A 25,790-nucleotide genomic window follows, 5' to 3' on the forward strand; every position below is an offset into this window, starting at 1 on the left:
AGGAAAGCAAAAAAACTCTTTAACGGGCTAAGCAGTGGCAGAATGTGTTGAGGAAACAGAGCGCTCAGGGCAGGATGATGATGAATGCACTGGCTTACTAAAAGCATGAACTTCCTTCAAGACACTCATACAAACATTTTTCCTTCTACTTTCTTGCCTTTATTCTTGTACAGACTCTGCATTACCGCTTACTGCATATATTATGACCTGGTGAAAACTTTAAGACCTACGCATCGACGTGTTTTGAAGGAATCACTGATGTCTGCTCTCCATACACCATTGGTCCCTGAGTTGTTATTATTTATATAATAGTCACGTTAAGAAACATTCACATTCCGGAGAACCAGTCTTGCAAAGAAACGTATACAGGCAAGCTTGATTGCAACAGAACACTGCATAGACACACCTATAGGTATAACATTTATAGGACTTACTTAAGCCTTCCCTAAATAAGAAATGACACAGTATGGATAGAATTATGCATTATATGGTCAAAAGAGTGTTACCATTAGCTTTCTTCTTACTATGTATTTTATTTGCTTAGTTTGGCCAGGAAATAATCATCACAAAAAAGTGAAGCTGAACAGGTATATATTGAGAAATGACCAGAAGAAAGGGGGCTGTATGAGGGGGTGTGCATATATATATATATATGTATGCATGTATATGTATGCATGTATATGTATGTACATATATATATATGCATGTATGAGGAGGTATATATATATATATATATACACGAGGGGGTATATATATATATATATTTGTACGTGTGTGGAGGAAAAGAACAAAGCTGCTGGAGGTGAAAATCGGAACAGTAAGTTATAATCTGAGCATGGCAGCCAGGTGACCAGACCAGGGCAGATATGGACACGGTCTTGAAGGTAAAGACAAGATTTTAATTTGTGACACGGAAAACGTGCTTTGGAAGACAATACTCAACACATTTTAAAGAGCACGCTTTTACACCCTAACATGTAAAGATTGGACAAGTTTTTCTCAGTGCCAGCTGACCAAGATGAATCGTAGAGCATGAGTAAGACTGAGCATGGGGAAAGTAAAACTATTTTAAGCCACCTATAAATTATTTTCCACGCATTTAAGTAACTTAAATGACAACCTGCAGTCAGCACAACTATCAGCCTGTAATTTTGGTCAGTGTTAAAGCTATTGCTCTGTCCTGTCAGCTCCTCCTGCGGAGCACGCAGGAGCCCTCGGACGCCTCTGGCTTGCCTCGTCAGGAAACCGTGAGGCGAGAAGAGACCCCCGGGGGTCATTCCGTCAAACGGGCGGAATTTGAACGACGGTGCACCTGCCCTCGTCCTCACCGACTGACTGAAGTCAGGACTGGCCCCTGCTAGAAAGGCTGTACCGGCTGCCGTTGGGGTCAGCGGCATGACGCCGCTCTCTTCCCTATGACGCGATGGAGCAGAGCAGTTTTCTACCGAAGCGCCCCGCCACCCTCGACTCGCACTCGAAAGCCGCTTCAGCCATTCGAACGGCTGAAGGTTACTCCTTTTTTTATTCTTTTTTTTTTTTACTCCGAAAAGAGCAGTTAACTAGCGACGGCGGCCCGGCCCTGAGGTACCGACACCCTCCTCACACGGCGACGCGTTACCGGACGCTCCGGGCAGCCTCTGTGCCTGAGGGGCGTCCTCCCCCTCAGGCCTCGACTCGCCGGCGGGGGGGGGGGGCGGAGGGGGGGGGGTCCAGCCGGTCCGGTCCGGTCCGGTCCCCACAGCCATTTCGGGGGCACCCAAGGACTGAACGTCTGCCCCCCCCCCCCCCCCTCCCTCCCCCCTCCTCAGCGATCGCTCCCGCGCCCCCTCCCGCCGGCCCTCAGCAACTGCCCCACCTCGAGCCCCGCCCCCTCCGCTGTGACGCCACAGCGCCGACCCGTCCCTCGCCGGGTATTCCGCCCCGCTGGGCCAATGGGCACGCCGCGGCTGCGCGTGGCGGGGATGGCGGGGACGGCGGCGGCGGGATGGTAGTAGTGACCGGCGGCGGCGGCGGCGGCTGCGGCTGCGGCTGCTGAAGGGTAGGAGGGTGGGTAGAGGAAGGTGGTCGTAAGATGGCGGAGCTGCAGACCGAGGAGAACTACAGAGTGTCCTGCCGGAAAGAAGGGCAGAATGTCACGGTGATGCACGTCAAGCTGACCGAGACCGCCCTGCGAGCGCTGGAGAGTTACCAGGGCTGCAAGGTGAGAGGAGGCGGGCGTGGGGTTCTGCGGGTTTACAGCGGGGGTCAGGGGGTGGTGGTGGTGGTGGTGGGATGTCTCCGCGGTGGGTCTTCGGTGCGAGCATCCCCGCGTCGGACCCCACACGCCCCGTCCCGTTCCGCTGCTCCCGTGGGGTCCCTCCCGCAGCATCCGCGGTGGCGGGTGTGCAGGTGCCGCGGACGAAACACCGGCACCCCTCGCACACCCCTGACGGGGACGGGACGGGACCCGCCGGGCAGGTCTGGGGTCCCCACTCGTGCTCCGTGGGCTCCTCGGGAGGCAGCCGTCCCGGCGGAGGACGGGGTCCGGAGCGGCGGGTGGAAGTTGGAGCGTGTTGGCGTGTTCTCCGCGCTCTGACACTTCGCAAACTTCCAGCAGCGCTCCGGAGTGCCCGCTGGCTTAAAATGAATGAATTTCTCGTTACGGGTTCTTTTCGCAAGCGCTCGCCGAGCGCTGTCACGGCGTGGGGGAAGCAGCCCCGCGGCGGCGGGGATTTCGTGGTTTTTTGTTTTTTTTTTTTTTTTCAGGGATTTTCGAGGCTGCAAAAGCCTCGAAGGTCGTGCGCGTCCGTGCCGCGTTTAAAAGTGACTCGGGTGTTCGATGTTTGCAGTTGAAGCCGCCTTTCGCGGTGCCGGCATCCTCGCAGCTAATTTTAAAGTGATTAATCGGAGTGCTGCGGTCCGGAGAAGGGATGCGTTCCCTCAGCCGGGAGGGTGCAGGTGGGACGCGCTGCGGGGATGGGAGCGCTTCCCTGGTAGCGGAGCGTTAAATGAGCTGAACTCTTGATCTTGGGTATTTCACGCTGTAACTGGGGAGCGGAGATGCAGAAGAGTTGTGCGCACCTCGTGGAAGTGCGCTGTGGGATGTTGCAGTCTGAAAGCAGATGCTTTTTTGTATTCAGACGTGTGACAAGTTGGGAGTTGTGCTGACTGAAATAAAACTGCATTCTTTACTGCAGGTAAATACATCTTGAGAGAGGTTTAATTATTTCTGATTTATGAAACCACTTGGGTAAATTATTTACCTGTGTTTTTTTTCTAAACCAGGATCAATTTCCAAGTTCATGTAATTTTGTGGGAAAAATGAGTAGTACATGCCTAATTGTCAGGATATTGTGAACTGAATAAAGAGTGGTTTGCGGTCATTATGCTCAAAAAAATAATTTAAATTCTTTTCTCTATTTTGCTATTTCTTCTTCTCCCTAACTGAAAATTGAGACTCCAACTCTTCCTGCAGGTCTGCTTTCTATAATCCGGTCCTGCTGAAGTTTGAAGGTGCTGTTTGAGCAGTGGCAAGCGGAAGAATAACGGAACATAAAAACTTCAAACTTTTGTTATTCTAGCCCCTGGAATTTCTGGGTTTAGAAAGGGTCATCTTTTAAACTATGCAACCAAATCACACATTTCTAACTTCTACACTGTCCAGAAGAACCTCCTGTGGCACTGTTTGAGAAGTGATCCTCAGAGTTATCTTATTGCGGAGGCTTTTTGGTTTGTTTTATTAATATTTGACAAGAACACCAGCATGAGGGGGAGGCATGAGGGAGGTGAGAACAGACTAACTCTTTCTGTTGTCTCTGTTTTAAATAGGTCTGGCCATGATCTGCTAGCTCGCACATCTGTCTAGTGCCAGAGGAGGACAGGACTGATGGTCTGTAGCTGGTGATATCTTCTTTCTCTCTAGCTTAATGCTCAGCTATGTTGCTGACCCATTTCAGTTCTGGCTGTGCAACTGAAAAATTTGCAGTGAAGGCTCAAAATCAGCGTTGCTGAGGACTGGGGAGTGCAATAAGGGGAATGCAAGGAAGGTAACCTACAGCTCTGCTGCTGCTTCTGTTCTGTGCTGGAAGGTCTTATCTGTGTAGCACAAGTAATATCACAGAAAGCATGTAGAGGTGAGAAATCAGGATAACCCTCCAATGACCTGCTTATCCCATCACCTGTAGAACTTGGGCAGCATGTAATCAGGCTCTGTATACTTAATTGCTTAACATTCAAATTAAAACAGTCTGCATAAAGAATGAAGCAGTCTCTCCTTGTTGTTACCTCTGCTAAGGGTTTTCTTAGCTGGCGTGACAGCTAAAGAAAACTTGAAAGACTCTTACATTAAAAACATCTAACTTCACCTCCACCTTCAGAAAGACAGAATAGAGATTGTACCTCTTCAGCAGGCCTGGTCTCTGCAGCTTAGTAGGTGAGTACAAATCCTGATTCCCTACTCACTTTATGTGCTCTATCATCACAGCCTGGGGTCAACTGGCTTCAGATGACGGAGGAGGTTCTTGCCTAGATTTCGTTTGGCAATATTGAGCAGTGTGCTTTAAGATCCTTGAGCATCATCTGTGGCAGTGTTAATTTAAAGCATGGCTCATTGGTTTTTTTAAAACAAGTTCTATGTAGTAGGGGGTGGTATTTTGGCTTTAGTTTAGTTAAGTGCTGTGGGTTGCCCTCAGAGGCCAGAGCTGCAGCTGCTCCGCAGGAGAGGTCCTGCTCTAAAATCAAGGCTGAGTGGTCCCTGCCCACCTCGGGCAGAGCTGTGCCTGCTGGTGGGACTACACTCTGGGGCTCAGCTGCTTTGGCATCTCGCTACTACCAGGTATGGCTTTGCTGGCCCGGTACATCACCTGCCTCTATCCCTTGTATTGCCCTCTGGGACTTTTTCTGAACCAATTTAGTTGTGAGCTTCTTTTATATTTTTTTTTTCCATGCTGGTTCGGTGCTGGATGCAGAAGCGTGAGAGCTAACATGGTGAGCGGGAACAGAGAGCAAGTGGCCAGGGTAAGTGGTAGGAGCAGAACCTTCGTTTTTCAGTGACAGGTAACTGATTAGATTAGCTCAAGTTATAGCATGCAACTCCACCCTCTGTGCAGAAACTTTGCCTGGCAAAAAAACAAAAATCACTTTTTGCTGGCTTAGCTGTGAAGTTGGCTTACTGTATGATCCTCAGAAGCAGAATAAAGAGAACAGGTTAAAGAGAAATGGAGTCATTTTACTTTGGTGCACAGGGAGCCTCTTATCTGGTTTGGCCACAGCATATAACTTCACTCTCACTGGTGGTGGCCTGACCTAATCTGGTGACTACTCTGAAGCCGATCAGAGAATACTGCGTGGAGTAGTGTTTCCAGAGAAGTGGGAACAGTGCTGCCTTCAACTGATGTGGCTTTTTGCAGGATTAATGTCTGTCTACAGTCATGTTTCAGCTGTGCTTCTCAAGGTAAAAGCAGCTGGAGGTGTATATTTTATTCTGCATGCTGTTAAAGCAAAGGTTTTGGCCTGTAAAATCTGAGCTTTTCAAACCAAAGGATAATTGTGACTCTTAGGAATCTGTTTTGCATTTAAGTTTTTATTCTTCAAACAGTCATTGGGATGTTCCAGCTGCAGAGTCAGTAAGCATATGAAATGCTACCTCTGCCTGATGATCTCCCACTCTAAGCAATTGAAATGGAGTCACAGGGCTCTGCCATATTTCATTTACCAGGGTCAAATCTTCCTGTGGCTTGTATCTGCCTCAGGTGGCCAGGGTTTGGGCTGGGGGTTAGGAAACTAATTTGTTTGAAGGGCTTGGCCTTTTAGGGAGCTCTGGCAGCGTCCTGCTGAAAATGAGGATGTGCTTTGGCTCACAGATGGGGCAGATGTCTTAGGTTTTGTTTTTTTGCTTTTGAGGTCAGTTCTAAGGTAGACACCTTGTTAATCTTTTCAAAACTGTAGGTTGCATGTCCCCACAGCTGTGCTGGATTTAGATTAAGGTGTGTAAAGATGGGCTTTGGCACCTGTGGTGGGGAGATGCTACCCTAGATGAGCAGCTGGGGAGTTGATGTGACACTTGGAGAGGGGAACTCCGGATGCTAACACAAGAAGACTGGGAAGATAAGCTCTAGGAGAAGAGAAAAAGCAGACTGGGATTAATTGGGAGTGAAGGAGAAGACTGAAGCAGGAATTATTAGGAGCTCTGAGGGGGCAGCTGAGAGCTGAGGTCAGCTGGTTATCAACCCTCCTGTCTCCCATGGAAGGGAATGGGGTGAACTGAGCTAGCAGTGAGCAACAGCATGGCTGGAAGAGGTTGAGGGAAGATGCTGAAGGTAATCCTAGGAACAGGAGTGTGTGGGAGAGTCTGGTTCCTGCAGGGCATTTCCAGAGCCTACAGTGGAGCTGGGAGACCCCAAGGCATTCCATTCTGCTATCAGCACATAAATGAAAATCTGCCACTGGCATGCTTGCCACCAATATCTAAACTGCAGGAGGGTGATGTTCACTTCTGTGCAAAAGAAGAAATGTGCCTATGTGACATCTCTGTGGTTTTGCCTCCAAGTTGCCAATGGAGAGTTGATGGCAAGTTGTCTATTTTCATTTGATTTCTTGAAATCTAAGATTGCATCACTCTTACTGTATGATGTGACTGATAATGCAGAGTTAATTGATTTGAGCAATATGAGTATTCATTATAAATGCATTTTCTTCAATGACTGGTTGATTGTGAGATCTTTTGAACCTATTTTCTTACAGCAGCAAGGCCTGTGTGACGTCACTCTGCGTGTTTTTGTGTTGTCGCTAACTGCTAAGTCTGATTTCAAACCTATTAGTGGGGGAAAAAAATCTTAATCCTTATGGTTTCTTTGGGGTAGCTGCGTGTTAGCTATAGTTCTTCCAGTGCTCTTGATGCATTACCTTCCTGCAGAATTCCTACCTCATCTAGCGTACAGGACAGCCCTGGATAAATCAGAGGTCTGGTATGAAGTGACTAAGACGTGTATCCTGTTTCAGATGTCAGAAGGTTGTGGCTGATGAGACATGGCACTGCAGAAAGAACTTAGGGCAGTAAAAAGCTGTCCTAGCAAATGTGATGGCTTAATCGTAGTGCCTTGCCTTCATCCTGCACAGGTGATCAGTAGAGACACAACTGAGCTGAATGTCCAGAGTAAACTTTTGAGATGGCTTGAACTGATTTGAGGTTTCACGACCCCTGAAAAGGGAAAGTCCTATTCCACTTCTTTCTATTGCAGAAAACTACGTATTTAACTATTTTGGGGCATGTCTTCTAGGTTAGTGAGTTGAATGAGGTTGTGGAAAAGACCCACAAGTGCTGGAGGGAATGGGTAGGGAAAGGAGCCGGACCTTCCTCTTCAGGCACTGTGGACTGTTGAGCAGTTGACGACCGTGCAGCAAGAATACAACTTTGTTTTGCAATACTGCAAAGTAGATTTGTTTGTCAGCTTCCCTAGGAGCAGCAGTCCCACCTTCTGAGCCAGCAACTCCAGTGCTTTCCCTGTCCCAAGGCTGTTCCTGTCTGGCCCCAGGGCTGCAACACCAGTGCTGTGGCTCCAGGAGATAGGTTGAGCTGATGAGATGCACCCTGCCCATTCCCCTCAGCATCTGCATGCTACTTCTGCTTGCCTTGTCCCTCTGCCAGTACTGGCAGTCCAGTTTTGGCATTGAGCTCCCTTTGGCAGCATCCCTCATATGGACTGCCACTGCTGTGTGCTGGTCATGGGTATAGTGAAGAGAACCACAAGCTGCAGGTGAGAATATCAAGTGCCAATGAGTCTCAGTGAAAACCAGAAGTTGGGTTTTTCACATTTGACACCCAAAACTATCGGGTAACACAGATCGTAGTCACCTCTTTCTGTTACTGCTTGTAAAATGGTAGTAATGCCCACTTATGGTGACTAGGAGGATAAACGCACTGGTATTTGTGAAGTACTCTTGGGGTAACGATGAGCGCTGTGTCTTTAGGATTTGTATAGTAACCAAGCTGGGGAGCTGTGTGCTAAGGTTTTTTCAATGTTTGGGGTTTTCCTGCTCACTGAGTACTGTGCAGTTCATGTGAAGCCATCCTATATTTAAAAAAAAGCCACCAACAAAATAATGTAACTCCAAAACTAATAATAGGTACACCAAAGGAGGCTAAATTCCTGTTGTATTTCCATATCCACTGTCAGAATAGCTTTGCCACCCCGCAACATGGTTGTTTCAATGTATTACACCTCTGGAGGTCAGAGTTGGCTGTCTGAACTTTGTTAAGTGCAGCCTGGCTGGCTGCTTCAGTTTCTCAGTCCTTGCAGCCGCTTGGAAGCGTGATGTGACTGATGTGCTCGCTGGAGTGTGTACATAAGGAGGGATCCTCCGTGGCAGTGCTACGCTGTCTGGAGTAATTTAATGGACTTCATCAGTGCAGGTAGTCTTTCCTTCCAAATGCTTTTTCTCCTCCTTGTGAGGACACCTCTGTAATTTCTCAGCATAAGTTGTGCTGATACATGCTCTGAAATGATGAATGACATTTTTGGGCTCAGTTGGCAGCTCCAAGCCCCAAGGCAGGGAAGAGAAGCTGCTGAAAGGAAGAGGAGAGGAGAGGGGAAATCCTTAGGATGGCATTGCCAGACAACACTGGTATCTTGTTCTAGCCTCCTCCTACATAATACATTGCTCTTTAAAAATTATCGAAGCATATGAAAAACTTTATTACACATCACAATCTCTAATGTGCTGATACAAAGGCATATTCTGCTTACTCTGAGTCAATGTGCCTGAAAAACAGTAGATAATTAGCTTCACATACAAGGGTGGTGCCTTATAAATATCTGAGTTATTCGCAGTGTGCCGTCTGTGCACAGATCTCAAGTCTTGTGAGCAGATGCAGTCCCTGTCCAAAGGTTATTAAGCAAAATAGTGGACCTGGAGGAGAAAGCTCTTGAGTTTTTGCCCCCATGGATTAGATATTTAAGACCTGACTGTCGCAGCTCCTCTAGCTAGTTTTTTTTTAATCAGTCCTGTGTAGGAGAACTTATTCCTTATCTTAAATAGAATCTTCAGATGCAAATAAAGAGTAATTACTTAAATGAAGTGTGCCTGGAGCTGTTTGTAGCTTGGGTTTCAGCTGAGTTGACACCAGATTATTCCTACTCCTTACTGAGGCGATGCATGTGTTGCTCCAGCTGTTTTGGGCGCTAACAGCTTTTCCAGGATCACTTCCTTGGATTAACTAGGTGGGACTCTAGAGTTTATGCCCTAGGTGTGGGATTGTAAGGTTTTCAAGTTTGCACTGTTCTATAAGTTTTGGGCTGAACTGACCAAACTGGTGACAGCAGACTGGGACAAGGGGTCAGCTCAGATGTTGGGTGACAGATGAGATTGGCACTGGAGGAATGATGTGCAGAAGTGGATCTGGCTTAGTGGTGGCTCTTCAGGTTGGAAGCAAGTCCACCTCTGATTTCCCAAGTCAATCCTGGAGTCAGTTTCACTTAACATGTTCTGCAGCGGCTTGGAGGAAGTATTGAGATGTCAAAGCTTGGAGGTGATGCTTGGATTTTTCAGGTGATCAGAAAGTGATGCTGAGTTGGTCCGGAAAGATCTTGCCAAGCTGGATCAGTGCCAACAAAGGTAGCATATGGTTTTCACGACAGGTAAGGTAACATGTAGGGGAAAAACAAGCTCTGCATGACATGAAACTTGGAATGGGCAGCTGCAACTACATAATAAGAGATCTTGGAGTTGCTATTTCCAGTACTCGGAAATCATTTGTTCAGTGTGCATCATCAGCCAGAAAAAGCTAGCAAAGAGCCAGGTACCATCTGGGAGGGCATTAAGGGTGATGGAGAGGGTCCCTTTGGTGCTGTGTAAAGTTCTTGGGCACCCACATTTTGAGTCCCCTGTGCAATCCTGGTTTGTGAGGAATGTGAGGGAGGAGAGCTGTCCTCTGCTTGCTCTCTCCAGCTGTAGCAGCTGCCTTGCAAGGAGAGACCACGGACCCTGGGGCTCTCCGCTGGGGAGTGAAGGATATGGGTCTGCGGCTCAAGGAATTGTAGGTGACTTGTCAGTAGAGCTGACACTGCCCATGTCTTGCAATACTGGAGGGAGAGGGCAGCTGGTGGAACCAGCAGATAAAGGAAAGCAGGTGGGTCTGTTCACCTGTTGGATGGTGGACTTCTGCACCTTGCTCTCATAGGAGGCTGGGGGCAGGCAGTAGCAGGGAGTTTGGGCAGGGACTACACTAATTTGTGGACAGCAAGTGTGTAAATGGCCGCAGGACAGGAGTAATGAGGGATGCACCTTCTAACACCCCTAATAAGGGCAGGTGGTAGGGAAGTACAAGGGGAATGGGCATCGAAAGCGGTGAGGCTCCTGGTCTTCTGCAGAGAGCCACTTCTCTAAAGCTTCGTGCTCTTTGCTGCAAGAAAAGAAATGCAGGAAAACTGGGTGATCCTGGGGGAGCAGAGGGAAGGAGGGTTTGGAGAAGTGCTTCCTGCATTTGAGTTGAAGCCTGAGGTCCATGTGGTGGTAGTTTAGAGCAGTCAGCTCGTTGGATGTGGGGCTTGACGGAAAGTTTGGCTGGAGGGCCAAGGTCCCCTGCCCCACTCCCTGCCACAGCATCCTGCTGCTCCAGACCACCTGCCAGTGGGTAGGTGTGACCTTTCTGCTTGATGCCGTGCTAAATTCAGATTTTTTAAAAATTGCATTTCCTCACGCTGAAGCAGGGGAGGTGACTGGTACACCAGCATGGTTTCTCCAGCTCGAGAACCATCTTGTGTCAAATTCTGTGAGCCACCGCAAGAAGGTGGTGGCTGCTGTGTGATCCTATGCAATAATTGCATCAGGGTTTTGTGAATTGCCTTCATATGTTAATTTGTCTGTGGAGCACTGAACTTCATTCTGGAAAACCCCAGACAAGGGTCAGGATTTGTAACTGTGTGCCAGATTTTGCATATGTAACCGGTCGCATGTTTTTTAAATGAGTTTACTTGTATGTGCTGATTAAGCGAACAGGTGCATTACTAATGTCAAACTCGGCTGACTTCTAAAAGTTTTAGGCTTTAAGTCAGAAGGTTTGTGGAGCAGACAAATATGCAGCGAGCCATTTCAGGGCTTAAGGTTGTATGTGTTGTTGGTTGCTGCATAACTTGAGATAGTGTATATAAGCCTCCGATCAAACAAGTGTAGTCATTTTTAAAGACCCCACCGCCAATTCGTGTGGGAGCTCCAGCTCTTCAGTGGTATTATTTCTGCCTGAGCCCCTCTCTGGGACTTTGCGTCGTTGGGTGATGCTCACAAGTGATGTTGAGCACCGGTGAGGCTCAGCTTCATCACACGCTCCAGCTGCCTGCCCTCGGCTGGCTCCAGCACTCCCTGACACCCGCATGAGCAGGTTCAGCTCATCGCCAAGCCCAGCGTGGGGAGTTTTCTGCTGGATGAGTGAGATGGATTTTATTGCAAAGGGTGAGACAAGTGCAAGTGAAGGAGGAGGAACCTGTGGCTGGAGGGAGGAGAGGACAGGGGTTGAATCTAACTTGCCTTTCCAGTGATGCCGAGACCTGAATGGCACCTAAACTTTAAGTCCATAAGCACTTGCTTTTGCTGGCATAAAGTCTGTATTAGTCAGGATTTCATCCTTTGGTGCAACTTGTTTAGTGTAAGTGTTTGCAGTGTGTTGGCAAACTCCCTGTAACACCCTGTGGACAAAGCCTAGCAAATTGAGCTAGTCAGCATAGCTGCCCTATGTTTTTGTGTCCAGCAGCATAATTTCAGGATTCAGTAAAGCTGAGCAAAGTCAGCATTGCTGCTAAAATGGGATATTCTTATCAGTGGGCTCTTGCTGCCACTAGTGGTGTTGCTGTTTGGGCTGTGTCGAGGAGCAGATCTGACCAGAAGCCAGCCTGTGACAGAAAAGTAGTTTCCAGCTAGCAAGCTCCTTGATTTTTTTAATCCCCCCCCCCGGCTTAACATTTGCAAGTCTTCATGGACTGCGGTGTCAGCACAGCAGCAGTGCAGGACATTTCCATCCTCGCAGGTCAGGAACAGTCTGCGCTTGGTGCTGTGAAATGATAGAGACAAGGCGCAGGTGGCTTTTGTTATTTTTGGCCGTATTGTGTATTTCCCTTGGCAGATATGTAGCTGAAGAAGTGAGGATTGTTTGGGGGAGCTTAGAAGTTTTTTGGAGCCAGTTTGATTGTGCTGCATGTCTTTTTGTCTTTAAGACATGTGCTAGCTGAAGTTAATTAGCTCAAGTTACAAGTGTAAGAGCAGAAGAGGAGTGCTATTCCCTGCCTTCCTGAGGACAGCCAGGCTGTCCACACTGCTGGGAGCAACCCAAAAGATGCTGTGGTGGGAAGCTTGGTTTCCAGTGTTGCAAGAGCTCCTGGCAGTACTGGTGGGTGCATGGGGGTCTGGGCAAAGAGCAGGTCATCTGTGACACTGGGAAGCGATGGGGGCCTAAGCGTTGTCCTAATGAGGAAAGCCTTTGTTAATCATGCATCGAGCTGATACCCAGAACTCAAGTACATGTGAAAATGCTGTTATTGAATAGTCTTTTTGGAAACTAAGCCAATCCCAATCTGTAAGCAACCAGGGTAGCAGGGCAGGGCTTGAGAGGGGGGAAGCACACTGTATTGGACTCCCGCATTCAACGGTACTTCGGGCAGAAGAGGGGTTGGTGTTCCTTTCACTGCCAGCAGATACTGCTGTACAACTTTCAGAATTTTCTCAGTCTCCCCATGGCATGCCGTTGTCCTTGCTAAGCACAATAAAGCATCGGTTCTCAGGCTCCTTGGTGCTGAGTGGAGGAAACCCCGGGTGCTGCGAGGAGCCCAGACCTGCTTCTGAAGCCCTGGCCACTGCTGCCTGGTGGGGTCTGCATCTTGGTATGAGCATGAGGAGCCTTATGGTTTGCTGTGGGATCATCCACCTTCTCTTTCTGCAGCGAATTAACTTCTGCTGGAGCACAAAGATTTGTCATTTTGCTTACATTCTACTTATTTTCTTTCTCTTGTAGGATCGTGTTTCTTCTCAACCTTCAATTCAATTTAAAGGATCCCAAGGGGTGAGTATTTTGTACTCTTGTTATATTACAAAATAAATGGAGTGTAGATTAACCACTTTCACTTATTTAAAAAAAAATATCCTACAGACATTGTTAAGATCTGCTTAATGCCAGATATGTTTCATTGTGTATTTACTTGAAAGTTGTAGCTGAAAGTGGAAGACAATCATGCTTTAGGTATTCTTCTTTATTAGCTTACTTTTGTCACCTTTTAGCCTAAATTTGAAAGCCATGGAAATAAGTTGTAAGTCATCAGCTGAGCAGTGCAAATTTAATATTTTTTAAATAGATGTTAAGCAGTTGGTTTCAAGGTGTGAAGAAGAACTGCAGTTTTGAGGGGTGGGGTTTTGCATACCACAGGGTACTGATGGTTCTTGACCCTTTTCTGAAACTAATAAAACAGAGTATTTCAAGCCTCTTGAAGAGTTGAAGGAAAATATGAGGAAATGTGACCTCCTAATGGCCACAGGTCCTGTTAAACAGTCAGTCAGCGGTGCAAATTGGAGAACTAAAGCTGAAGGTAACATTAAAATACAGGCTATGATCTCTACGTAGAATGATTTAAGGTTTTAGGTTTAATATTTAAACTTTAAGGGATGGCTAAAGCCTCATTTTTAAAGACTGACATATGGATTGTGCTTTTTATGCTGTTAGACGTAATTCAGATCCATTAACTGATCCAGTTTTCCATGTAGCTGTGTGGCACTGGTGTATAAATAGCCGGGAAGGGGCAAGAGAAGGATGAGTAAGGTCTTTATGCTGGTGTGAAGAGGTACTCCCGCCCACAGGTGTGAAACTACAGTCCTGGTCCACCATCAGTTTGGCTGAAGGGTGCTCGGATGCTGGGAGAATCATATCTATAACAAAGCTACTTGGTGCAGACAAAAGTCTCTTAACTGCGCTTGTAAGAAAATCCTTTGTCATTATAGCTTATTCACAATTTAAACCATACTGGCAAATATTTAAACTACACTGGTGAAAGAGTTTCCTTACTCAAATGAATAACCATCTTAGTTGAGAGTCAGCCAAAAGAGCTGTACCAGGAGAGATCAAATTAAATTTGTGCTGCCATCAAGAGGGAAGTTGCACTTGCTAATCTGGCTGGGAAGTAATACAGTAAAACAGACTGGCCAGCCCCACCGATTAGCTTCCTGGCCTGCCGGCTGTGGCAGCAGGCACACGAGCGCTGCAAGGAATGGAGCAGGAGCCGAGTTCAAAATAAGCTCACGGAGTATAAATAATTAACCTAGCTGTTAATCTGAAGTTCTGCAAGTAGTATGCTGTGAAAGAAAAATTACCAGGATGCTTTATCTACCTTGCACCCTCTCTTTCTCTGCAAAAGTTCATGTGCTGCTTTCTCCCATGCTCTCTAGTAGCAGTTTTAAAGCAGTAGTATGTGAGGTTTGAGATGTTACTAAGCTGGGAGAGACTTTGTTTCTCAGCTGTAAAAAGTCTTGGGGTTCTACCAAAAGCTGTCAAAATCTGGGGTCACAAGACTGCTGAAGAGCCAAATGTTAACTTACAATGGTATCACCCTTGTTTCTATTAAAAAGTTAATCCCGGTATGTACTTTTTGATTATGACACTCAACAGTAAGGTCTGCTTCCATGCTCTATGGTGTGGAAACGTCTGCAGGGACTTTGCTGCTTGCTGCAGAAGCAATAATCTCTTATGGTACTTTTCAAATCTGTCCATAATTAAGGAAATGCAAGCCAAGGAATTTATTGCAGATTCTAAGCCTTTGCAACAGGGAGAGAAATGTAATGTAATTAAGGCAGATGGTAACTTAAACCAGGACATTTACTACTGTATATATAGTGGGAGAGAAATGGTTAGCTTGTTATATTGTATATTGTGCAGCCATGTTCTAAGTATTTCCAGAGTACACAAATTGCACGGCAGAGGACTGACCTGGCCCTTTGAAAAGCCTGCCTTCCTCTTCTGGACTGGTTTCCCTTAGGAGGTCTCCGGAGTGAAGAGTGTTCAAGGTGTATTTGTCAGTGCCAAGGCGTTGCAGGTTACCTATGACAGCAAGATGTTTCCTTAAATGCTGCTGAAAGCAAATAGTAATTTTCTTTGTCTCTTGAGAGTACTTCCTCTGCAATTCAGGCAACTATCTAACTCCCAGCTGAGGATAAAATATTAGCATTACCAAAAAAAAAGCTTTTGTTTGTTTGTTTTAAATATGCCATCTCTAGTTGCACACATTCTTGTCCCAGGCCTGTGTGCTGATGGGAAGGGCTGGAGTGAAGAAATAAAAGGAGCTTTCTGGCTTGGGGTGGTCTAGAGTTGTATTAGATGTGGGAACTGAGCAAAGGAGCCTTACACTAGAAGAGGTAAGGGAGGAGCTTTTATTTCATGTATATGTTTAACAAGAGGCTAAGACTGGTGTCAGAGGGGTTCTGCAGTCACTTTGCCAAAAAAGAAAAGCAAGCTTCATTTTTTTCTGTTGTACAGTAGGCTTGCTCTGAAGGGATCTGAAAAGTGTGGAAGTACATAGATGGTGTTAGACGGCACAATAGCAAATCCAGTGGTGCCGTAAGATGTTTTGCATTCAGTATGATAATAAATCATCTCTGTGTGCTGCATAGTTAGCCTCTAGATGCTGCTCTTCAGTACAAGAACCACTGAAACTGCACTGGAACAGTTTGCACAAAACACAGATAAGAACTCTGAGATTTGTGAATTCATAAAATATCTGTGATTGTTAAAACAAACTTTTGCACCAGAGCACAAGTCAGCCCCTGGGAGGGAGAACTTTTCCTCCTGGAACATCTTACTCCCAAACACTCTGGATGATAACGTCTGGTTGTGGCTGAGAGAGCTGGAGGACACTGAAGGACTGCAAGAAGTGGATCATTACAGTGATTCAGATTAATTTTTAAGAAATAGCTTGTAATTAAACACCTAGGCAGCCTGGAGAATGTAGCAGCTGTGCTGTGCTATATACAGTAGCCCTGAGGCAGGTGAATATTGGCAATTAACTTGTAACACAGTAGGGATACCTTAAAAAAAAAAAAAAAAAAAAGTCCAATTATAGTCCAACGTAATTCTGTAGAGGTAATTTTTCAAACAACCCTGCTTTCTCTGCTATGGCTTCCCTCCTGTATTTTTAACTTTCTCTGCTGTGTCCTGCAACTTGCAAATACATTTCTTATACAGAGACAAATTTGCGAAGTGTGCACCGTACCCACAGCTGGCGACCTCTATCTCCTGCTGCGACGCACGTGCCTCCAGCTGCTGTGGGGCAGCCGCTGTGAGCTCACCTTCATCCAGTGAGCATACAAAACCAGTCGCCTGCTTGGGGGAATTCAGCAGTATGCTGAATCTTTGGGCTCCAGTTTAGGGACAGTTGTTGCCTGCCTTGCTTTCTGTCCCTGTGCAAACCTTTCATCCTTGCGCCGGGGGAAGGTGCAGCAGTGTGGGTGTCGGAGACAGCAGTCGCAGCCCCCAGCTGAGGAGGTTTTCTGCAGCAGGTTGGTGACAAATTCCTGCTGGGTGGCAATGAAACCAGCACGGTGCCCAGCACTCAGGTTCACATGGGTGAGCTGGTGCGTGAAGGTGAGCTGCATGGATTTGTGGGAGCAGATATTAAGTTCTTAGAAAAACTGCTTATTAAGCAGACATTAAGTTCTTAGAAAAAAGGCCAGAGAGAAAGAAGGAAGGAGGGGCAAGAAGACTGAAACTAAAAGAAAGTCTTCTCCCTTAAGGTTATCCATTTGTCTACATGTCAACATAATCAGTAAAATCTATGTATTTGAAATGGTTTTTGCGTAGTAAAATAATATTTTTTGCAAGGCACCCACGTGTAGTCACATGATTTCTGTAGAAAGGCATCTTAATTTCCTTCTTGAAAGGGACATTGGGCACATTCTGTAGTATAGATCTAATGAAGGAGGAGGAGGAGGTTTAGTCCTTGAAGGAAGCAGCATTTTGCAAAAAGAATTTTAGTATTAAAATGAAAACAAATCAGCGCTGACATTTTTCTCATGTTTAAGAGCAGTTTTTTGAAGTTTCAAATTGGTCAAGTAGGTTTCTGGAGCACTTTTGTCTCCTTGAATGTGCAGGCTGGACATGTACATTAACACAGACAAAGAAACAAAGTTTTAAGCTTGGGAGCAAGCTCACCTGGGCAGAAGCCACTGTAGCAAAGATCCAAATCATACTATGGCAAAAACTGTCCCTCTTGGGATTTGTAAATGTGGAAGTTACATCAAACATGGCAGAGTGTCCCTGCTAAGCAAAGCAGTGCCTTTACTCAGTAGCAGGGGTTTGCCTCTTGGCAAATAAAGTGTTGCTCTAAAGAAACTGTGAGTAAGCTCCAGAAAATGCATTAATTGGAAATGTGTCTTAAAAAAAATAGTAAGAGCTTAGCTTGGAGGGCCCTGCAACTGTTAATTTTTAAATCCTTTAATCCTGTTGTAGAGACTTGTGGTGTGAGCTGGGCAGTGGTGTGGATGCCTGCATGGGGCAGGAAGCAGATTCCAGCTCAAGCTTGTGAGCTACCAACTCTTAGCCTTAAAAGTAAGTCTTTGAGGGAAAACTACTGGTGAGATGGTAAGGTTGGAACGATTCTGAGAAGAGACAAAGGAGAGAGAGGACTTGAATGCATCTGCTGAGCGGAAGCACCTAAAAATACAGTGCTCATGTCAACCTGATGACGTGATGCTGTACTGTGGAAGAACAAGAGGAGAGTGGGTAGAAGTGTTCAGAAAGAGAAGAGATTAAGTGACTCAGGCTCAGAGAGCAAAATACATCTGGCCTGATTTGAGGGTACAATAACAGGCACACGGTATCAGCGGGAATGATGGAAAGGAGGAGGATGGAAGAGACAAAAAGCTATGAGCCAGAGAAATTGGAGTGAGTCCACACAGGAACTTCAGGAGAAAATTATGAAAACTGTTCTTACGTTACAGAGCCAATGAGGATGTCAGAGAGAGAGGGTAATGATAGATCCAGAAATCAATTACCAAGAGGAAGAGATTAAAGTCAAGGGTCTGAGTTATTCTAGTGGATATTCTCTATTACTAAATTCATTAGATGGTAAGAAATTACAAGCCAGTTTGAGGATGTAGAATTTGAAGTGACATTTTAAAGTAGGCTGCAGAGGGTCAAGAGCCCTTGATGCTCATCCTGAGGTGCTCCAGCCTCGCTGGTGGTGACACACAAAGCCAAAGCACAGCACACCGTTCTGCATGCATGTGAGACTGGTGTGCTGGTGCATGCTTGAGGGTCTGCAGCTGTGGGGTGTGCTGGGAGAACTCCCTCTGCAAAGGGGTGAAAGGCAGGAACAGGGTACCCCTGGGTGCCACAAAGCATGCTTGTGTTAACACCCTCATCTGCCTGGCTTTCCCCAGGTCACACGGGTGCTTGATTGGAACTTGCCAGCCTTCATCTGGGTGTGTTTTAAGTCTTGACTTTTTTCTTGTCAGTTAAAGGTGGAAGCTTGTTTTCATTTGAGAAGATTTAGAAGTACTCTTTCTGTTCTTTTGTTTCCAAACAGCTTGCAGTAAGAAAACTTTACCATTTTATCCCAAAGTCTCAAATTTCAAAAGCATAAAAATTCTAAGACATAACCTCTACAGAACATTGTTCTTCCACTTCTGTTTTCTGTATCCTCTGCTAAGAGTTTTTTAAATTCAAGAGGACCCTGTACCAACTCAGTCCATCCTTCCTGGGATTTGCTTTAGCATATCCAAGCTGGCATCTGCATGAGTGTCACTGTATATAGGTAAATTAATAGATTTGGTGTCCTCACTGTCCTGCGCACTGCTATACTTACAGACACTTCTATGCCCTTTGGTGCTTCTAACTGCAACAAATAAGTTGTTGGTTAGTGTTTTAGCTAGTGATGCTCTAGGAAAGGAGGACCCTTCTGCAAATGCTGTTGCTGTACATTTGCTGCAGTGATGTTGTTCATGCAGATGGCCTAGAAGAAAACTTTTTTTTTAATTTCTTCTGTAGTTTTCTGCAAGGCTAGCCCTAGCTCTCTGCATCCATGTGGGACTGGCCCAGTCAAATGCCCTGGCTGGCCCAGGGAAAGCAGCAGGAACATGTTTGTGGAGCCAGGCTTCTTGCTAGCAGTCACCCATTAGGTTAGCTTTGCTGTGTTTTAAGAGCACACCTTGTCATGTTAAACTGACACTAGTGTCATTAAAAGTCTGTCCTAATACTTGTGTCCTAAAAAGTCACATTACTGCTGGAGAGTCAGGCACTTGAAAGCAGGAGGTCCCATATCCTATCATATCATCCACTACATAACTCGGGTGAAAGATCTGCCTGTGAGGGAAGATTCTGGGGGTTGATTAAATTTGTCTTTGAATTGTGTGCAAACATAGATTAAATTGTTTTCTCTATGAAAGCTTAGAGCAGAGGCAGAAAGTACAAATTTCCTGCAGCTGCCATCAATTAAGAATGGTGTGCTCAGACACTCCTGTCTTTTCCACGTGGATCCAGAAAACAGGCTTTCTGCATCTCCATTAGCCTAGGGAGATGCATTTGACATTGGTGGTAAAACTTCCTGCATGCTTCTGTTAAAATAATGCAAATTCTGTAGGCTAAACAAGCAACTACTCAGTTTCCAGAACTGGAAAATAACTCTTCTGCAGTGGCTTCTGACAATGCCTTTTTTACACGTCACCTTTGACAAAGCCTATTAAACAGTGGATTCACTGAAGACAGGGTGGGGGGTTAACTTTTTTTTGCTTAAACAGTAAAGGACAAAGGTGATGATACAGATGGTAAGGCGGTGTGAGAAGGCAGCTGTGAAGTAATGTGAAGAGGAAATGTAGAAGGAGAGGCTTCGGAACAAACAGCTGGTCACTACAGAGCAGAAAATTTGGTCAAGCCTGGTGGGGAAAACTGAGCATTCACCTGTCTCTGCCTTAGGTGCATCTTAGGTTGTTTTTTTCCCATTTAGTGCCTGCATTCTCCCAATACTGTTTCCTGGACGTTCAGGAGAAGCACTTGTGGGTGGTACTGGTAACATTGCAGGGTTGCTAAAACTTTCAGGGATGAATGGATGTTATGTACTGCATTGTAAATCCTCATCCGCAACTTATCTGTGTTATCTTACGAAACAGACCGGTGATATTCTTTGAGTGTTTACGTTTAAAGAGACATATTAAGGCTGGAGCTGGGTTTTAGCTGAAACTGGGTCACTTCTCTGAAGGATGCTGAGCGGCAAGAAGGCAGTGGGAAGAGCAGCGAGGGCTGCACTTGTTGGGTGGGATATATGGGGGAGCTGGCACAAGGCTTAGCACAGCTGCCTATGTGGATGTGTTTTCTGGCAGTGGAAAGAGTATTTCATGTGACGGGCCTCTTGCATAAATGGGGAAAGAAGTATGTGCAAGGATAAATCGTTTCAGGCATGTGAGGAGAAAAACCATGCCCTGCCTTCCTGTGCTAGTATGTATTCTGGGAAATATATAGGCTGCAGACTTGCCAACTCAGACCAGTTAGTTAACGTGTTTGAAGTTGGGCAATGTTAGGGGAAAGATACATGGTTCATTTTATTAGGATCGTGCCTAAATGAGGGGGAGACATTGTTGTGAACTGTGTTGTCATACACCTGCTTTCAAGGTGGCCTCTTCCCTTGTCTGGACATGACCAGGGTGACTCATTGGATAAGGTGTGCAAACATGCAGCTTCTCTTCAGAGCTTTCTCACCTTCTTTCTCGCCCTATTTGGTTGGCTGCTGGTAAGGTTACAATAAATCTAATGAAGGATTGTGGCAAGGACTTCACTATTTCTAGAAGAAGAGTGTAGGTCAGCTGTAAATAATGGTGGGTGTTTGCTGTTCAGAAATCTCCATCTTTGCTGTAAAAGAATATAGTAAATTTCTTCTCAATGTATTGCAGGCCATGTACCAGCCAGGATGCTCTCTATACATGGAAGGTTGAATACAGATCAAAAGCAGCTTCTCTGAAACAAATGTGCTGACAATGGGCTTGCAGTGTTTCTTCCTGATGCAAACAAAAATTTATTTTCTATTATGGATTAATGGTGTTCCAATGTGTACTTTTTTAATACAGGCTCCTTGACCTTCCTCTGCAAGTATTGCTCAAATAGGAAAAACAAACTTTTTGCCGCTATACTTATCTCAAGCTGAATGCGGTATCTTAATTCTGATTAAACAAAAAATCCTTGAACTGCCTACTGAACTTTTCAGAGCCATATAATATAAACTTAGAGTGTAAAAACTGGTCTGTTTATTCAAAACAGGAGGCTTATTTGCAGAAGCTGCTGAGTCTATAAACTACTTCAAAATGTTATTTTGTCTTGCAAGATACAGAAAGAAATGGCAACTATGTCAACGGCAGAAAAACTTGATCTTAAGGGTTCGAGGTGACAGGAGTTTTTGCAAACCCAGGTGTTGTCAGCAAGTTTATCCTGTTCAAGTATTGCCTCCCCTAGGCTGCTGAAAATGTGTTAGTATCCTGGGAACACTTTCTAGACTGCATATTGCCTAGCAAGAGCCCCATGCTTTGAAAGAGTGCCTCTAAGATAAGTTTACTTGATTTGTCAGGGAATGAGGTAATCTTTGCAAAGAAGCAAAGAGGGAGCCTTCAAATCTCTTCAGGTCGAAGCCGGTAGCTGGCATTTGGTAGAGGGCAGTGCACCAGGGCTGGGGTTTGCTCTGCACGGCCGGCTGCTGAAGCCTCCTGCTTCTCTGGAGCAGCGGTGTGCGATGTGGTGGTGGAAGGGGGCAAGCGTGGTGGAAGCCTCTGGTGAGCCAGAAAGTGGATGAAGCGCAGCAGCTCCTGCGTGCAAGTCTCACATCATGGTCCTGCAGTTTAACCTGCTGTTTCTTGTTGCTTTAGTCACATCGGCGTGCCCCAGTAGAGCAAAAGCATGATCCTGCGGGCTTGTGTTGGTTGGATGTTCAGCTGTAACCTGCAGATCATTTTCTGTACGGGTGCTGCCCTGTGTGGGGTTTTTACTTCAAAATGAGGTACCTTGCACAGCCTCTTTTGAAGGCTATTATACACCTATTTTCAGACCTCCATCCCAGTTTTTCAAGACTGCTGTGAATTTTAACTTCATCCTCATGCATTTTGTCCCTGCCAGCTTTATGTTACCTCCAGATTCAATAATTATTCTCCATTCTGTGTCATAAATGTGTGGGCTTTCACTTTTGAACCATAATAGGGGAAATAAGCTCTGATTTAATTGCATTTAATATAACTTAAAATGCATTTTTTTCCCTCAGAGCTTGTCCTAAGTTGAACTTATTTTGAGCAAATCTTTTTTTTCCATTGATCAGCCTGAAGGATGTATATGCATGAAATCACCTTAAACATTAGGAATTTCTATACCTTAATGTCTGTATTTAAAATTCGGAAAGAATTGCTGTATGAAACCATAGAGTGGCTCAATGTGGTTTTATGCAACAACATGAAGACAGAAGCTGGCCTTAGAGCATATTTAAAAACATGCTTGTTGCTGTTCCAAGCATACACAACAATGTTACCTGCTTCCTTTTTCTAGGCTGTATGTATTGAGGGCCAGCCTTAGATTGATCATAGAATATATTTGTTCATTTTTCCAAAAAGTATGTCAGGCTAAAAAACATTACCTCTTCTACAGTGGGTTGAATTCAGATTGTCAGATTCACACATACACAGCTGCTGTATTTGTAGTAAAACCAGTATGCTGAAACATTCCATCAATGGTAGTTAATTTTATAGAGTGTAGATGAATTTTAGTGTCATTTGGGCCCCTATGGTTGTCTTAGGTTGATGGTTACTCTGTAGCAACCTTCATAATCATTAAAAGGTGAAGCTGCATATATAATACAAGCTTATGTGTTTAGTAACTTACCTGATTTATTTCCATTCTTATATAAAATGCACAGATTGCTCTTTTAGGCATACTAGTACTTGAAGCTTAAGTAAAAGAATACGGTGTTCAGGTGACTTTTCTTTCTCCTGCATGTCCAGTCACTGTCCCAAGCCGTTGGTAAGCTCTGCCAGTACTGACGATTAAAATACAAATGATAATGGAATTGTTTTGTAGCAGCACTTTGACATGCAAATGACAATGACATTTATGAAGACTGGCCAGTTTCACAAGCACAGTATTGAGATAAAGATTTCTAAGGGGCTGTAGCATATTGCTTTTACATGTCTACCTTTGTCAGCTGTATTTAATATTCCATTAAAAATTCAAGGAAATTTCAGAAGAACAGCTTTTTAGATTTATTGCAAGCTAATTTTACCTTCAGAATAAAGTAGTTGGATGGCAGTAGTTTTTGTGTGCTTTGGCATTGTTTTGTATAGCAGCACACTGAAAAATGTGCTTATGCTAATAAACATTTTAATGATTTCTCATATTTACATTTTTAAGCTCCAGCAGAATGCAGCACATTCTGTGCTAAATGACTAGTTCAGCCAAGGAAATCAAGTTTTGTTACGTCTGACTAAACTTACAAAAAACTATTTACATTTCACATTTATGCAAATAATTGCATCTAGAGCTGAGTAAAAGAAAAAAGGCTTTTAGCGCCTGTTGGAGTTGAAATTTATCTTTTATAGTTTAGGAAGTTTTTCTCTTATAATTTGGATGTTGCTGGTTTTTTACCTTCTTGGAGCCAACTCCAGTATGTGCTTTGTTAGGACTGAATAAATCACAAAGTCAGGGCAGTGACCAATGTGGAGAGAGCAAATTGCTCTCCTCTGTTTTGTTAGCTGAGCTTCGGTCCGTTTGATTATACTCAGGCACTTGCATTTGAAGTTAAGCACGTGCATATTAATTCCACTAAATGGGAAAGGATGACTTGCTACTTGAATGCTTTGCTGAATTAGAGGCTGAGCAACTGTCACTTTTCCAGTTACTGCTGTGACAGACACATAGCCAGCGCTACTTTCAGAGGGAGAATTGTGCCAAAGCAGTCTTTTTAGTGACATCATTGAAATCATATCAAAACTTTCAAAATACAGTTTCCCATTTAAAATTATGGTCCTAGTTAATTGAGAGCAAAGGAGTGTAGATTGAAGTTTTTATGTGAACTTTTTTTTTCCTTTTAGCTTATTAAAATTCCCAGAGCTGATCTGCCAAATGAACAGCATACATTTAACTTCTACTTGTCAGATGTTGGCAAAGATAATCCTCAGGGAAGCTTTGACTGTGTCCAGCAAACAGACTCAAGGTAAGTTTTACTTAACGTTTTCTTTCACAGCAAATTTAAGTAGATTCTGTGGCTTTGAGCATATAGCGAAAACCTTTAACAGAAGTATGCTCCTAGTGATGAGCTGCAGTATAAAATTAATTCCTAGCAATAGCCTGAGTTCTTGTTAATTTTAAATACTTGCCTTTACATAGAATTCTTTTTTGGTTTTGCTGTTGGAAAAGTAGCCTTTTGAGTACTTTCTCACCTTTTAGTGCTATTTTTAAAAGCATTTGGAGCTCAGCATCATCCAAGCTAGACCAGATCCATTCTACAACCATATGTAAATATGACTATGGCTGGCAGCATGCTAGCATGCTGGCCATGTGGATAGTTGTTTTATTTTAAGAACCACATAAGTCAGTGACCTTATCCATAATTGCATGACCATGGTGTTTCAGAACCCAAACGTAACACAGCAGCGGCTTGTTCTGGTCCTTTGAGTCAAAGTGAACAGTGTTAATGCCTACCAATAAGGCAAGAAAATACCGTGCTTTTACATTAAGTGTGCTTTAGCTTGTAGAGTAGTATTAATGTAGTCCAGTGGTGTTGAATAACTGTCCCATTTGATTAACTAGGACATCGCAGGCAGAGTTTGTGTATTGATCTGGGAAGCTGATAGCAAACATATACACTGACACGTTTCCAAAAGGTGCTGCTCAGGTTGTCAGTCACAGGAGAGCTTCTGCCCTCAATTTCAAAACAGAGATTTGTCTAGATAGTGGGTTTGGGGAGCAATAAGAAAATGAGCTGATGTAATAACTCTTTGCCTAACAGGAGATCTCTCAGCAACCTCATCCTTCTCTTTCTCACCCTGCGCTAGGTCTCTTCTACTGTAATACAGCCTGTCAGTGAACTCACTTAACTGACGGGACTGGCAAAAAGCCAGATGGTTTAGCAGGAGACCTGGGGGAGCCTGGGCCAGTGTGGGGTTTGGGGTTTTTTTGCCTCTTTTTTGTTTGTTTGTTTTTTTATTAAACTGTATCTGAAAGGGGCCAGACAGCTGCCAAGGCTGGCACAAAGCGAGCGGCAGGAGTGCATGCTGGGGTGAGAGGTCCTGTCTCCGCTCCTGGCTTGCCTCTCCTGAGCATCTCTTAGGGCGCTTTCTTCTTTGGGAAGGAGCACCTTCCATTGAATTAAATTGTATTTTTTTAAGTAAGATTAAATTTAAGCTGCTTTAGCTTTGAATCATTCTGAATAGCATGCCTAGGTAGTTTTAATGTGGTTTTACTAATCTCTCAAATCTAATTCAGACTAGCTTTCACGACGTCCTTTGTAGCCAGCTCTCAGTTAGCGCGAAGTGCCTGCAAGGTTAATGCAAAACTTGTGTAGTGTTACATGAAGAGTCATTTAAAAAAAACCAAAAACCAGAAAGGGCTTCTGCAGGGTGTCTAGTCTAATTTTGTGCTCAAGGCAGGTCTAGCTTCAAAATTGGCTCAGATTTTGAAAATGCCTAGCCCGAGGAGAGGGATTATACAGTGTCTCCATTAGTCCTTGGCCATTCCTGCGGTGAAAAAGCACATAAAGGCAGTGATGTTCAAGAAAATGGGCAATGGGTAAAAGCTGTGCTTTAGGTGGCGTGAAGGACCTTTTTTCTGT

General features: G+C 44.8%; 1 protein-coding gene across 1 annotated transcript in view; it reads left to right on the forward strand.

The window, feature by feature from the left end:
- Positions 1-2,071: 2,071 nt before the first annotated feature.
- The window catches only part of ELL2 (elongation factor for RNA polymerase II 2), a 40,941-nt gene continuing 17,222 nt past the window's right edge, over positions 2,072-25,790 (forward strand). Inside the window, exons 1-3 of the mRNA XM_049795292.1 lie at positions 2,072-2,200; positions 12,977-13,024; positions 24,052-24,173. Of these exons, the coding sequence (XP_049651249.1) occupies positions 2,072-2,200; positions 12,977-13,024; positions 24,052-24,173 (299 nt within the window). The remainder of the gene's footprint in view (positions 2,201-12,976; positions 13,025-24,051; positions 24,174-25,790) is intronic.

The sequence above is a fragment of the Accipiter gentilis genome, chromosome Z, assembly GCF_929443795.1.
Source record: "Accipiter gentilis chromosome Z, bAccGen1.1, whole genome shotgun sequence".
Taxonomy (NCBI): domain Eukaryota; kingdom Metazoa; phylum Chordata; class Aves; order Accipitriformes; family Accipitridae; genus Astur; species Astur gentilis.